This window comes from Staurois parvus, unplaced genomic scaffold, assembly GCF_062004578.1.
Source record: "Staurois parvus isolate SC_StPar_1 unplaced genomic scaffold, SC_StPar_1.0 ptg000445l, whole genome shotgun sequence".
Taxonomy (NCBI): Eukaryota; Metazoa; Chordata; class Amphibia; order Anura; family Ranidae; genus Staurois; species Staurois parvus.
Genome location: NW_028318241.1, coordinates 7,518,442 through 7,534,994, shown reverse-complemented (window position 1 = coordinate 7,534,994; position 16,553 = coordinate 7,518,442). Strand labels below are relative to the sequence as shown.

The following is a 16,553-nucleotide window of genomic DNA, read 5'->3' as shown; positions in this document are numbered from 1 at the left end:
AATAAATGTGTATTGTATAATTTATGTGCTTCCAGTTATCCAAGAAGGCAACACTTGGAGATGCTGTCAACATCATTCCGTTACCAGAGACATTTGAAGACATTCCAGAAGGTACAATATGTAGGATAGCTGGATGGGGAAGAACTGAATCAGGCAACCATTCCGACACACTAAAAGAAGCCAATATCACAATACTAGATAGAGAAAAATGCATTAAAGACTGGAGACACAAATATTTCATTACAGCAGATATGATTTGCACTAATGTGGGTTCTGACAGGCAAGACACTTGCAAGGTAAGAGTAACATCCTTTTTTTGTGTCCTCTCAGAACAATTTGCCTCCAGTGCTGTTGTTTCTTTATCCACTTCTCCTTTGGAGCAATGGTTTCATTTTTGATATACATGGTAAAATGTGCATTTTTGTCGATAAAATTACTTAACCTCCCTAGCGGTATGATTATGTCCATATTTCTGTGCTCAAAGCGGTAAATGTTTTTGCATGGAAATATGTATTTTTTTTATTGTAGGCCTGTAATTTTTAGGAAGAACTCACTGAAATCTCGCCAAACAACAGTCTAGTAAACATCCCGGGTAGGATAAATTTGAAACACAAAATCATAAATTATAATTTAATAATCATAAAAAATAATACTATAATAATAAATTTAATTCAATAATATAATCAAACCAAAAACACTGAAATTTGAAATATAGCGCCAAGTTTGCACATCACTGAGCAAAGTCGCAAAATCATTTTTAGTGTCTGATGACGAATTTCCCCCACGAATCATTATCACTCAATTCTGCAAGTAGTTCTAATTTACTATCACTGTTCTCTAGCTGGTCTAAAACCACTTTTGACCTAAAGGGACGCTTTTTGGACGCCATGGATATTTCTCAGTTTCCAGGCAGAAAGAACGGTAAAAATGCAGGCAGGACAAAGCACTCGGGACAAAATGTATGTGAAATGGTTTGATACAGTAATGTTTTACTATGTGATTTTAGTGAATGTCACTTTTTGTCATTTTCAAATTTCCCGCCAGTTCCGTCCCCAGTACGTCTGGACGCTTGCAGGGGACGGAACCCAGATGACAGATGCCGGCATCCACCGGATTACATTGCCGGGGACACTGCAGGAGGGTCATCGCGGGAGCGCAGGACAAGGTAAGTGATCAAGGGATCGCGGAGCAGCGCTGCATGGTAAGCCTGAGTGTAGCTCGGGGGTTACCGCTTGTGGTACTGAAACTTTACCCCGAGCTACACTCGGGAATACCTCCAGGGAGGCTATAACTTCCAGAACATTATATATTTTTTTAATGCAGAGGCCGTGTAGAATAAAAAAATATTAGTTACTATTTATTATGTCACACAATATTTGCACGACTTTTTATCAAATCTACATTTGCAGAAAAAAGTTACACTAAAATAAAGACAAGTGCAAACAAACTCAATTGTATCCCCACTTTTTTGTACAAAATAAAAGATGAGGTTGTGTGCAGCAAATAGATACTAAAATGTCAAGAAATAACGCAGCTGTGAAGAACAATCTGTAATCAAAAACTGCCCATGCAAAATAGCATTTTAAGAATTACATACAAAACTTAAATATATATCTATTAAAAAATTATGGGAGGACATTACCTTACAAGGCAGGACATAAAAACAGCAGTCATATACAATAAATTAAAAGAAACCGTCTGTACTAAGACATATGCTAATGATCAGTGATGTGTATCAAAGACAGTCTTAGGAGCCATGCATATTAAGATGCACATCATTGAATGGGAAACCCAGTTTGGGAAAATAGCTCACTTCATGATCATGGAGAGCATTACAATATTCCACATCATGTAAATAAATTATATAGATTAGAGACTGACAGATGGTAACTAATAGAAAGCTTAGCTGAAAACCTGTCCATATCAAGTAAATTGGCAATCAAATAGTCCTCTTTGAAAATTGCAGCATGACGAACGATCAAAAGATGGCAAATCATATGACTTCACTTCATAAGAATAGGTAGTTCCATATGGGTTGCCATTTCACATTAATAATACGTAGCCATCATAAGTGGACTTTTATAAGATATATTCAGCTGCATTGCAATAGATGTGGACAATGTTAGATCCAAAACAGTTTCTCATTCAAGGTGACCAACTCTAATCGCGGAGGTTAAACGCCATAAAGAGTAGACACATATAGCAGCAGTAGTCAACAAAGTGGACTGCATATTGTAGCAATGGACATTGCCTTCTTTTTGTCCCCAGTCAACCACTCTAGATTATTTTGTAAAGGGCCTACATGCTTGGACCTGACCTTTTTACTATTAATATATTTGAAGAAATTTGGGGGGTTTGTCCTGCTATCTTTTGCAATCTGTCCTTCATTTTCCATTTTGCAGCCTTGATTTCCTTTTCACATATTCTGTTATATTCTTTGTTATGTTAAAACGATGATAGCAATCATTCATTTTTATTTTTAATAAAAGCTCTTTTCTACAAACTCAAAAACAAAATCAACTGTTAGTGGTATTACAACAAAGTGGAAGCAATTGGGAACAACAGCAACTCAGCCACAAAGTGGTAGGCCAAGTAAAATGACAGAGCGGGGTCAGCGTATGCTGAAGCGCACAGTGCGCAGAAGTCACTAACTGACTGCAGAGTCAACAGGTAAAGACCTCCAAAGTGCATGTGGCCTTCAGATTAGCACAGCAACAGTGCATAGAGAGCTTCATGGAATGGGTTTCCATAGTCGAGCAGCTGCATCCAAGCCTTACATCACCAAGTGCAATGAAAAGCATCGGATGCAGTGGTATAAAGCACAGCGCCACTGGACTCTAGAGCAGTGGAGATGTGTTCTCTGGAGTGACAAATCACGCTTCCCTGTCTGGCAATCCGATGGATGTGTCTGAGTTTGGAGGTTGCCAGGAGAACGTTACTTGCCTAACTGCATTGTGCCAAGTATAAAGTTTGGTGGAGGGGGGATTATGGTGTGGGGTTGTTTTTCAAGGGTTGCGCTGGGCCCCTTAGTTTCAGTGAACGGAACTCTCAAGGCGTCAGCATACCAAGACATTTTGGACAATTTCATGCTCCTAACTTTGTGGGAACAGTTTGGGGATGGCCCCTTCCTGTGCCAACATGACTGCGCACCAGTGCACAAAGCAAGGTCCATAAAGTCATGGGGGAGAGAGCTTGGGGTGGAGGAACTTGACTGACCTGCACAGAGTCCTGACCTCAGCCCCATAGAACACTTTGGGATGAATTAGAGTGGAGACTGCGAGCCAGGCCTTCTCGTCTGACATCAGTGTCTGACCTCACAAGTGCGCTTCTGAAAGAATGGTCAAACATTCCCATAGACACACTCCTAAACCTTGTGGACAGCCTTCCCAGAAGAGTTGAAGCTGTTATAGCTGCAAAGGGCGGGCCAACTCAATATTGAACTCTATGGACTAAGACTGGGATGCCATTAACATTCATATGCGTGTAAAGGCAGACATCCCAATACTTTTGGCAATATAGGTTATATCAGAGCTTTACCTGCGATAACAGCCCAGAATTTGACCATCACAGCAGGGCTGCTGCACTGTATATCAACAGTGTTTTTTTCTCTCTTTAAAATGGCAAAGTCTCTTTAAGTAATAGCAGCAAATAAAGGAAATGTAAGGTGATTAATTTATAGCTCTGGTATGTCTTCCCTATTTTCACTATTTAGTGGGACATAAGAAATGTGCCTATTGGGTACCAAACAGGTGGAAGCCATGACAGAGCTCCAAACTAGAATTAAGTGGAGGCCTATGTAATAACTATATGTACACTCACTGGCCACTTTATTACGTACACCTGTTGAATTGGGGAAGAAAGGGGCTTTAGATTACTTTGAACGTGGCATGTCTGTTGGTGCCAGACAGGCTGGTCTGAGTATTTCAGAAACTGATGATCTACTGGGATTTTCACGTACAACCATCTCTAGGGTTTACAGAGAATGGTCTGAAAATTCTGTCTTGTATCAATGGTTCAGGCTGGTGGTGGTGTAATGGTGTGGGAGATAGTTTCTTGGCACTAGCAAGGTGTACCTAATAAAGTGGCAAGTGAGTGTATATTGTTTCATCTATGCAACCATGAAATACATATCAATATATGATTGCAGACAATTTACCTTTCTCACTAGATGCTAGGTAAATATCTTAGCCAGTTTCAGAAAATTGCAGTTATTATCTGAGAGGAGCACAAGACCACTCAAAGTTAAAAAGGCCTTAAAATGTGTATGCTATCTAATGACAGCATTGCATTTGTTAGGAAATTATAAAGGGGAAACCCTCTGCCAGTCAATCTATCAGTATGTGTGTCCACTAATCTCCAAACATTTATGCACAGCCTAAGCACTTCCTTATCTCTGCAAAGTGTGGCCATGTTGTGGAGACTGCACAGAAGGATTTATTAAAACTGGAGAGTGCAAGAATCTGGTAGAAACAAGCCCCCAGGTTTTTTTGGGTTTTTTTTCTGTCAAAGTTTAATTGAACAAGATGAAGTTAGAAGCTGAATGGCCACCATGCGCAGCTACACCAGATTTTGCAAATTAAGTCCATTTAGACATAATTCACTGGCCACTTTATTAGGTACACCTTGCTAGTGCCAAGAAAATATCCCCCACACCATTACATCCCCACTACCAGCCTGAACCATTGATACAAGGCAGGATGGATCCATGCTTTCATGCTGTTTAAACCAAATTCTGACCCTATCATCTGAATATCGCAGCAACCAGTCTGCCCATTCTTCTGTGACCTCTGACATCAACAAGGCATTTTCGTCCACACAACTGCCACTCACTGGATATTTTCTCTTTTTCAGACCATTCTCTGTAAACCCTAGAGATGGTTGTACGTTAAAATCCCAGTAGATCAGGGGTTTTTGAAATACTCAGACCAGCCTGTCTGGCCCCAACAACCATGCCATGTTCAAAGTCACTTAAATTCCCTTTTTTTCCCCATTCTCATGCTCGGTTTGAACTTCAGCAAGTAGTCTTTACCACATCTCCATGCATAAATGCACTGAGTTGCTGCCATGTGATTGGCTGATTAGCAATGTGTGTTACCAAGCAATTGGTCAAGTGTATCTAACAAAGTGGCCACTGAGTGTATAAAGGCACCTTGAAGTGCCTGCTTCTAAAGTAATCGGATGACTAGAGAAATATATGGTTTGCTGTTGCTGACCTCTCTTTATAAAAACACTAGTTTCCTAATTGTAATTGTGGCTTATTAGCTTCTTAGAAATGGGGCACAGTAAGGTATTGCTAAACAGATGCAAGATTGACTCCAAATTATAAAACAGATTCATTATAATGCTACACCTTGATTTTTCAATTACACTCTCCGCTGTTATAAAGTAGCACTGTTACTAAATGAAGCCCGATGCTGTCCACTTCCTAAGGTGTTACTAAACCCACAACAGTAAAATCAGTCTGTATATGCAGTAAAGCATGCTTGTTATACTCATTGTGGAACCTAAGGATTCAAATCCTGCACATTGTGTAAAAAGGCTGTTTGTTCCTGTCTTCTTTGATCCTCCCCTTCTTTTGATTACCCCAATTCATCTGTGATAGTGAAGAGAAGCAGTGGCAAGTCTGCACATGCTCTGTTTGGTGAGTATTGCTAGAGAGGTTTTTTTTTTTGGGGGGGGGAGGGGCATGTGATCAGTATACAGTTCCAATCAGTACTGTCCAGACAGAGGTCATGCAGCCTCATAGGACAATCAGAGGAGAATGAAAACTCCTCCTACAAGATTAACCGATGCTCAGCTGGACACTGATAAGAATGCTTTATGCTGCTGATGAGAAAAGGTATTTAGCAGTTTATAGTTACTAACATAACTACATTTCCATGTTCTGTGAATGAATATAGCCGGCACCCGCTGTAGCTCTTGCGATACTTTATTTACAACATGCAGTCCTCCAGGCTCACGGGTATCAACCCTCAGTGGGTCTTAAGTGCCTATGACTAAGACCCACTGAGGGTTGATACTTATGTGCCTGGGTCATGGGTTTAGTAACACTTTAATTATGTCTGTTTGGGTAATATTCTGTCTCATCTTCATTACTAAATTGGTCTCAGACCTGTCCGGGCCTAGTGGTCTCAAGAAGGCAAAAATAACTGACATATAGACTCTGCTAAATGAGTGGGGCAGCCTGGTTCATGCTTAAGTACTAAAAGTCTGTCTTTGAGTCTCTGACTTGGAACAAATATGAAAATCAGGAGTTTTGATTTTACTTTGCATTGAAACTTATTCTGAGAAGGATACTCATAAAGCATTAAAGGCGGAGGGCCAGCATGACCGCAAGGCAACTAGTATTTCCAAATGGAGGTAAGCAGTGGCAATCTTTACTTTTTTTTAGCACAGGTTTCTTTTACTTGCGCCTGTGATTGGGGGGACATATTTATAAAGTGACAGTGAACAAAAGGCATTTTTTCTCCCTGGACTTTACTCAGTCTGGACTTCACTTCAATCATGGTTATTGAGGCCATATACCAAATGGCAAACCATGGAACAGCATGATGATTTTTCAGCAAACTCCATCAATACGAATAATGAATAAAGTTCATTGAAAAAGCCATGTTATTAATTAAGCCCAAGGGGTGCTTCCACAAATCAATCACTCATTACTTCAGTTCCTAATTGGAAATACTTTGGTGACAATACTTAAAGTATAAGTAAAGGCAAAATTTTTTTTGTTAGTTTTGGATAGAGTGGAAAGGGATTAGAACACCTGTGAGTTGTAGTGCTGTCTGTGTCCCTGTTAGAGAGATTCACCATATTTGTATTTGTTACCATTATAAATGAAAGTGAAAGAAAATCCCAAATTTTGGGTTGTCCCCAGAAAAGTAATAGAGGGGAAATCTTCCAATAGGGACTCTAGTTCTGATGACCTGGGCCCCCCAAGAGATTCCCTTAATTTGCAGGGATTTCCTTTCAGTTGAAGAGAAATTGAGAAAAAGAGGGAAAAATTATTACAAGTACTTATATAGCGCTGTTAATTTACTCAGCACTTTACATATATATTGTACATTCACATCAGTCCCTAACCCTCAAGGGGTGTACAATCTAAGGTCCCTAATTTACATTACTAGGGCCAATTTAGACAGGAGCCACTTAACCTGCCAGCATGTCTTTGGAGTGTGGGAGGGAACCAGAGTACCCAGGGGAATGCCACGCAGGCACAGGGAGAACATCTTACAGAGGTTATAACCCTCCCTTATTCTATTCAAAATGAAAAAAGTTTTGCTATAGTTCCACTTTATTATAATAAAATTGAGTGTCGTTTATTCAGGGTTCCATTTATAACAGATACTACCATCACTTGTTTCAGTGACTATAAGCTAGACAGTGCAGAGTCTGGGGCTGCACTCTCTCTTTTTTTTTTTTTTTTTAGTTAAAAGTGAGCAATATTGATGTATACAATTTAGCCCACTAGTAGGGGTCCAAAACATCCTCTATGCTGTTTAATCTATTTATAAAAAGATCATTAAAGAAGGGCAATGGCTTCCCACATGCACGAGCCACACTGCGCTTTGTGAATGTTCCCAAAGCTTTCTGGGACCTGTGATGCGTCCCAGAAAGTTGCGGATATGCAGAAGGAGAGCTTCCAGTGATCTGACCAGAAGTGGAGGTGAGAACCTGTCAAAACGGTACCTCCTCCCCCCTCCAAAAAAAATAATTCCAAATGTGGCAGGGGAGGGGAGGAGGATGAGGAAGTGTGGAACTTCCCCTTTTGGGTGAAGTTCCACTTTATAATGGTTGTAAAAGCTGAAAGTTTTTTACCTTCATGCATTTTATTCTATTCTGTACGCCGTTCCCCCCATATACTTACCTGAGCCCCCTCTTGATCCAGTGATGTGCACTGATCCTCGGCTGTCCCAGGTCTCTCTCTTCTTATTGACTGAAACACAGCAGCGGGAGCCAATGGTCCCATTATCACCATAGTAAGCTGCTTGATACTGGGGACACTAGTCAAAGGGGAGGGGCCAGAAGCTCCTGCGGGGCACCCGAGAAGATTGGGGCTGCTCTGTGCAATACCATTACCAGACTTCAACTGCTTCCCGATCACATTATAGCCAAAAGACAACTACAGCGCAGTCGTCTAGTTCTGGAAGAGCATCCATGGATGTCCTCCCATAACCACGCCCCCCATGTACCCGCTGCGGTGTGCACCCGGTGTGCTCTGTGATTGCTGTGTCCTTCAGGCACAGCTGATTACACAACGTGGTAAAGGGCCAATCACAGTGGCCCTTTACATTGATCATCTGTGTCCAATCACAGTGTAAACATACTTGCCGGTTATCATACTTCCCTTTCCTTAGTGCTGCAAGTGTAACAGGGAACATCTACACTGATAATCAGGGCACTGAACATCAGTGCAGCCCTGATAGTGCCTATTAGTGCTGGCTGTCATTGCCTATCAGTGCCTCCTAGAGTGCCTTGAAAAAGTATTCATACCCCTTGAAATTTTTTCACATTTTGTCATGTTACAACCAAAAACGTAAATGTGTTTTATTGGGATTTTATGTGATAGACCAACACAAAGTGGCACATAATTGTGAAGTGGAAGGAAAATGATAAATGGTTTTCAAAATTTTTTACAAATAAATATCTGAAAATTGTGGAATGCATTTGTATTCAGCCTCCCAGAGTCAATACTTTGTAGAACCACCTTTCACTGTAATTACGGCTGCAAGTCTTTTTTGGGGATGTCTCTACTAGCTTTGCACAACTAGAGAATTAAATTTTTGTCCTTTCTTTCTTTGCAAAATAGCTCAAGCTCTGTCAGATTGGATGTAGCTTTGGCTGCATGTTTTGGGTCGTTTCCCTGCTGGAAGGTGAACCTCGGCCCCAGTCTCAAATCTTTTTCAGACTCTAACAGGTTTTCTTCTAAGATTGCCCTGTATTTGTCTCCATCTATCTCCCCGTCAACTCTGACCAGCTTCCCTGTCCCTGCTGAAGAAAAGCATCCTCACAATATGATGCTGCCACCAACATGTTTCACGGTGGGGATGGTGTGTTCAGGGTTATGTACAGTGTTAGTTTTCCACCACACATAGCATTTTGCTTTTAGTCCAAAAAGTTCAATTTTGGTCTCACCTGACCAGAGCACCTTCTTCCACATGTTTGCTGTGTCCCCCCACATGGCTTCTCGCAAACTGCAAACGAGACTTCTTATGGCTTTCTTTTAACAATGGCTTTCTTCTTGCCACTCTTCCACAAAGGCCAGATTTGTGTAGTGCACGACTAATAGTTGTCTTATGGACAGATTCTCCAAGTGCTCCATGAGATGTTCAAAGCTTGGGATATTTTTTTATAACCTAACCCTGCTTTAAACATATCCACAACTTTATCCTTGACCTGTCTGGTGTGTTCCTTGGCCTTCACAGTGCTGTTTGTTCACTAATGTTCTCTAACAAACCTCTGAGCAGTTCACAGAACAGCTGTAATTATACTGATATGAAATGACACATAGATGGACTCTATTTACTGCTTAGGTGATTTCTGAAGGCAATTGGTTCACTAGATTTTAGTTAGGGGTATCAGAGTAAAGGGGGCTGAATACAAATGCACGGCACTCTTTTCAGATATTTATTTTGAAAACCATTTATCATTTTCCTTCCACTTCACAATTATGTGCCATTTTGTGTTGGTCTATCACATAAAATCACAATAAAATATATTTATGTTTTTGGTTGTAACATGACAAAATGTGGAAAATTTCAAGGGGCATGAATACTTTTTCAAGGCACTGTATCAGTGCCCCTCAGTGCCGTCCATCACTGCCCATCAGTGCCGCCTACCAGTGCCCATCAATGCCACCTATCAGTGCCCATCAGTGCCACATATCAGTGCAGTCATGTCAGTGCCTCTTCATCAGTGCCCATCAATGTTGTCTCATCAGTGCCACCTCATCAGTGCTGCCTCATCAATGCCACCTCATCAGTGCCATCTATCAGTGCCCATCAATGCAGCCTCATCACTAAACAAATGGAGAAAAGTTACTTATTTACAAAATGTTATAACAGAAACTAAGAAAACATTTTGTGTTCAAACTTTTCTGTCTTTTTTTGGTTGTTTAGCAGAAAAAAAAAACCCAGTGGTGATGAAATACCACCAAAAGAAAGCTCTATCTGTCTCAAAAAAAGATAAATTTCATATGGGTACAGTGTTGCATGACCGATTCAATGTGCAACAGTGCTGAAAACTGAAAATTGGCCTGGACAGGATGGGGGTAAAAGTGCCTGGTATTGAAATGAGTCTAAATATAGCACCAACTGCCAGCTTTTAAATAATATGAGACACAACAAGGGACTGTATGAACCAGTGAAGAGAGTAGCTTTTGCTTAAAAAAAACAGATATAACTGCTACACCCCTCATTTTGTTCTTAAATGTGATAAAAATTCCCTTTGCATTCCTATATACAACAGTCATTTTAGAAAACTATAAAAAAAAAAAGTTGAAACTCACTCCATTCACCCCCCGGTCACATCAAGCCCAACTTTGAAATTGAACGATTTAAAGTGAAGTCGCACGATTTCAAAGTCGGGTGAGATGCCGATTTCAGGTGCGATTTGCAAGACATTTGACACAGTAGTGCATGTACAACTTTAGAAATCGGTGTGGCTCCGACCAAGTCGCAACCGCACTGATTTGACCGCTCTAATTGCGGACAATAGGGTGCGACTTGGCATACAATTTGCAAGTCGCCTGGCATGCAAATCACATGCCAAGTCTCACTCTATGTGACCGGGGTGTAAAATATGGTAACCTGGGAGTGGTGTGCACATCCAATGTGTACAGAACTTACCTAAAAATGTAATTTCCTGCTTGTGTGATTATCTTGCATCTTTCCCCAGAACTCTGCAGTTACCCAAGAGAAATATGAGTTAGCCATTGATAAACTGATAAATACTCTCTAGGTTGTAATGTTGAGTTGCTTCAGAGTATGCAGATCAGTCTTCACAGGAAACATTTTAATTTTCATAACTATTTCACCCAATCTGATCAACGTGAAGTAACAAAATTGGAGCTTTAGTAAAAATGTTTAGAATGTTGTGTTTCTCCTGCTGATAAATATGGCCTTCACTGAGAAGTATTTACATGCCAAACCCAGTTTTACCTTATTTGTTCCAAGAGTACTACTTAATACTTAACCTTTATTCCACACAGGGAGATTCGGGAAGTCCTCTAATCTGTGATAATGTTTTCTGCGGAGTGAATTCTTTTGGATATATGCCATGTGGAACCCCAGAGACCTCCAATGTATTTACTCGACTGACCCAGAAATATGTCCTGTGGATTGATAGAATAATTAGTAACAATGACATTGACAGCTGGGGCAAAGAAAATTTGTGCAAAAGATGACCCGTTGCCCATGAAAAGCAGTAAGATGCTTACAGTAGGTGTAGAAAAGAATCACCCCCCCCCCCCTTTTAAAATAATCAATTTTTTTTGCTTTGCAGCCTGAAATTAAAACAGACACAGTTTTGGTTTTCTCCAGTTGTAATTACTCAGTGCAACTTATAACATCCACGTGGAAGATATAACACCAACATGTCAGGAAAAAAAGAAATAAAAAACAGAATAACTGAGTTGGAAAAAGGGCCAATGTCAATATTTTGCTGAACCACCTTTTGTGTTAACTCCAGCCTTTAGTCTGTTGGGATATGTCTCTACTAACTTTGCACATCCAGACTTTGCAATATTTGTCCACTCTTCCTTGCAAAACTGCTCAAGTTCAGTTAAATTTGATGGTGACCATTTGTGACTGCAGTGTTTAAGTCATTCTACAGATTTTCAATTGGGTTTAAGTCTGACTTCTGACTAGGCCATGCAAGGACATTCACCTTTTTCTTTCAACCACTATGTGGTCATTTTTTGCTGTGTGCTTTGGGTCATTGTCATGTTGGAAGGTAAACCTTCTTCCCATAGATAACTTTATGGCAGAGGGCAGCAGATTTTCCTCAAGAATTTGGTGGTATTTTGCCCCATCCACTTTTTTTCTATCCTAACAAGTGCTCCAGTTCCTGCTAACCCCTCCCCCCCCCACCACCACCACCACCACCACCATTCATAACAGGATATTATAACCTCCATGTTTACTGTAGGAATGGTGTTATTTGGATTTTGAACTGTGTTGGATTTCCGCCAGACTTATCGTTTAGTGTTGAGGCCAAATAATTCAATTTTAGTTTCATCTGACCATAACACCTTTTCCATGTGACCTCAGAATCTTCAAGGTGCGTTTTGGTTAAGCTCAGTCATGACCGCGTGTGACCTTTCTTGAGGAGCGGCTTTTTCTTGCAACCTACCCATACAAGCCACATTTATGGAGAATTTGTGATATTGTCACATGCACACAATGACTACTCTTTGTCATTAATTCCTGCAACTGCTTCAGAGTTGCTGTAGGCCTCTTGGGAGCCTCTCTGACTAGTTTTCTCCCGGCTCCTTCATCCCGGTTCTTCCTGGGTCTTTTATCCAGTTTGGAGGGACGTCATGATCCCGGTCCTGGTCTGTGTTGTACCAAATACATTCCACTTCCTAACAATATACTTCACTGTGCTTCTAGGCATTGATAAAGCCTTTGAAATTTTTTTTTATCCATCTCCTGACTTGTGCCACAACTTTATCCCAGAGATCTTTTGACAGTGCCTTGCCACCCATAGTTGATTGTTTGCGTCAGTTGCACTACCAGGGACTGAAATGCTCCAGGAAATCTCTTTACATGCTGAGCTATTAAAAAATGACCACAGCTGATCACAGTTGAAAGTCAAATGGCTTTGTGTGCCATTGAGAAGGTGATTAGCTACACCTGATTGAGTTTACAAATCATTTTTAGTAAGGGGTGATCCTTTTTCCAACTCAGTTATTCTGTTTTTGATTTTTATTTTTATTTTTTTCTGACTTGGTGTTTTATCTTTCACTTGGACGGTTTAAGTTGCATTGAGCAAATACAGTACAACTGGATAAAACAAAAACTGTATCTTCATTTCAGGCTGAAAAGAAACAAAATGTGATTATTTTAAAGAGGGCGGATTGTTTTTATACCCACTGTACATTTCCAATTAATCTAGAGCTAAACTGCTGACTTTAGCTAGGCAAAATCCCTGTTTTTTTTCTGCTAGTTTCCACAGATGAGCCTCAGGGATGTCAGCCATTCTTTTTAATGGACAGTCCATTAATATAAAGCTTAGAAACCCAGTCATAGAAAGTCCATGTGTGTTTTTGCTCCTCAGTAAAGATAGATAAACAAATAAACAATTGGTGGATCCCAGTTTGATGCACTTTCCCAGAGAGTTTCAAACATGTAGGCAAAGGGGACGCCACTCTCCTGCCCAGCCCATGTGAGATAATATGAAGCAGCGTTAGCATTTGCTCCTCCGCAAACCACTCCTCCAAGGCATTTCACCTTGCCCATTGGGGCTTAGTCATAGAGGTCCATGGCTAAGCCCAAGTGGCAGGATGAAACGCGTCAGTTAGCATGGTTTACGGAGGACCAATGGCTTTTTACACTCTTTACTATCTCACATGGGCTGGTCAGGAGAGTAGCATCCCTTTTGCCTATAAAGCATTGATTGTATTTAAATAAATATCAACATTAGCATAGGGAGCTTCCCACTACATGTGCTCTCCCTCATGTTATTGAAATTTTCTTTTCTAGCCTGACCACAAATGTAGGAATTTACACAGCCAAACAATGTAACAGGGGAATTTACTCTGACCACCAATATAACAGGAATTTACACTAACCACCAATATAGAAGGAAAAATTATTCTGACCACCAAAATAACAAGGAAAATCATACTGACCTCCAACGTAACAGAGAAATTTACACTGACTGCCAATGTACCAGGGATATTAACACTATCAAAAATTGGTTGTAAAACCCACATTAAACAAGTTGATGGATTTGAGTAGGACTTTACATGAAGGTGACTTGGGGTAGTTAATTCCTTTCCCCTCCAGCCCTGTGCAGCTACACAGCCTTTCCCTCATCAGGGTTGCCTTCCAGGGGATCAAAATGGCCCCCATACCCGCAGGTTGTTATGGGCATGGTAAAAGGGAGGCTTGCCTCTGCCAGAATCGCACTATTTTATCATGTCTGTTAACACGTGCCAATTTAGTCATGCTAAGTTTTAATCATGTTTCATCCTGCCTCCAAGTGACAGTGCCCACGCCTAGTGATTGGCTGCTAATTCACCTAGCAATACATAGTAGGAGGAAGGCAACAAAGCCGCAAGCTTCCCCATGCCTTTGACATTTTTGTTTATCCAGGGCAAGTATGAAAAAGTAAAGTCAGACTTAGAAATCTGATTTCTAAAATTGTTCAGGGTCCGTGACACAGAGAGTATTGAAGACATTTCATTAACAGTGATGGAGCTAAAAATTTACATTAATGCTTGTTATTTTTACCTTCAAGATGCATGTAGTAGTAGTTGTTACTTCTTTGTGAACTCTATTCATTACATTTTGCAAGTGCCATGAATAATATATCCTTTATAATCCTGTTTCTATGCTGTTTGCCTCTGGTACTGTATTATTGTTTATCTCTTTGCTGTGAATTAAAGGACAGCTATACCCAAATGGAGCAAACAGTTTCATTTTGTTAACCTCGCTAGCGGTATGATTATTTCAGATTATTTTGCATGGAAATATGTAGTTTTTTTAATGTAGGCTGTAATATTTAGGAATAGCTCACTGAAATCTATCCGAACAAGAGTCTATTAAACATCCCGGGTATGATAAAATTTGAAACACAAAATCATAAATTATAATTTAATAAATAATCATAAAAAATAATAATATAATAATAATACATTTAATTCAATAATATAATCAAACCAAAAACACTGAAATTTGAAATATAGCGCCAAGTTCGCACATCGCTGAGCAAAGTCGCAAAATTGTTTTCAGTGTCTGATGACGAATTTCTCCACGAATCATTATCACTCAATTCTGTAAGTGGTTCTGATTTACTATCGCTGTTCTCTAGCTGATCTAAACCCGCTTTTGACCTAAAGGGACACTTTTTGGACGCCATGGACTTTTCTAAGTTTCCAGGCAGAAAGAACAATCAAAATGCAGGCAGGGCACAGGACAAAGCACTAGGGACAAAATGTATGTGAAATGGGTTGAAACAGCAATGTTTTACTATGTAAGATCGTTTTGAAAAAAATGCCTTTTTTTAAAATTTTCAAATTTCCCGCCGTCGGCGGCGCCCGTACGTCCCGACGTCACAGGGACCAGAACACAGGAGCCGGATGCCGGCATCAGCCGGAGGAGATGGCCGGGGACGCTGCAGGGGACACATCGCGGGAGTGAAGGACAAGGTAAGTGCTGCAGGGACTCCCTATGCAGCGCCATATGGTAAGCCCGAGTGTAGCTCGGGGTCACCGCTTTTGGTACTGACATTTTACCCTGAGCTACACTCGGGAATACCGTTAGGGAGGTTAAAATGCTATGAACAAGTTTGAAAAAGTCCCAACATCTAGTCAGAAAGCTTGATGTTTGAATATCTTAAAGTGGTTGTACACCCTTTCATATACCCAGTGAAGTGAAGTGACTGGCCTCAGGTGATACACAGAGACAAATCCTTCTACATAAGTTGTACCTGTATTCTCTCCTCTACATCTGTTCTTAGTGCAGAATTTATAAAACGTGTCTGAGAGTTCAGAAAAAGGGTGCAGAGAGCTGAAGTCACACTCAGAGCTAAGCGGGGAGAGCTCTGATTGCTGATTGAAGGGAAGAGACACCCCCTACCCCCCTCCACAAAGGTTACAGGAACAGAGCTGAGGTTGCTGGAGCTCCCTACCCTGTTACCATTTTTCTCTTGGTGTCAGCAAAACTTGTCAGAAATGACTCATGCAGATAGCAGAGGACTGAAGCAGCAGACAGAAATGACACATAACGCTCTTTATTGAGACAAGTACACATTATAGAGGGATATGTCTGAGGTTTAAAACCACTTGAAATTACACCTCCAGATAAAAAGTATTTTTTAGTTTTAGAGCAGAGAAGGATTGAACCTTCTGGCTTTTTATGGCTCTCTGTGTCCCCACTGGGAAAGTTCTTCTTGATCCATGTTCTGGAGCTACAACAGAAACTGAGAAGGAATTTTGCCAAAGTGTAGGGAAGATCTACACGTGACAGTTGTCACTGGAACAGTGCTGGTGACAGTTAATTTTCCCTTCACAGCAGTCTATAAAAATGAATCTTTAATACTGTCTGCATCCCTCTCATAAATTTCTAGTCCAGGTAACCACACAGGAAGTGAGAGTGAATTTGCCCCACGGAGTCGCAGAAAGCAGGAAAAAATGTAAGAAAGATTCTAACTCTTCCCCACTACACCAAGAATGACAAAAAATTACTGAAATTCCACTTTACCAGTTGCCACTTGCCCACATTTACTGCATGAAGACAGCATGGGCAAGGCCAAGGGAGCACAGCACATGGCTCCCGCAACTACTGTGTTCAACGGACTCAGTGGATTACGGCTTCTGGTATCCAGCCACA

At 40.7% G+C, this 16,553-nt stretch overlaps 1 protein-coding gene across 1 annotated transcript in view; it reads left to right on the top strand.

Annotated features, from left to right (window-relative positions):
- The window catches only part of LOC149453693 (granzyme A-like), a 31,686-nt gene extending 17,062 nt beyond the window's left edge, over positions 1-14,624 (top strand). The window contains exons 4-5 of the mRNA XM_089688087.1: positions 36-296; positions 11,207-14,624. Coding sequence (XP_089544213.1) covers positions 36-296; positions 11,207-11,401 — 456 coding nt within the window. The 3' untranslated portion in view covers positions 11,402-14,624. The remainder of the gene's footprint in view (positions 1-35; positions 297-11,206) is intronic.
- Positions 14,625-16,553: the final 1,929 nt, after the last annotated feature.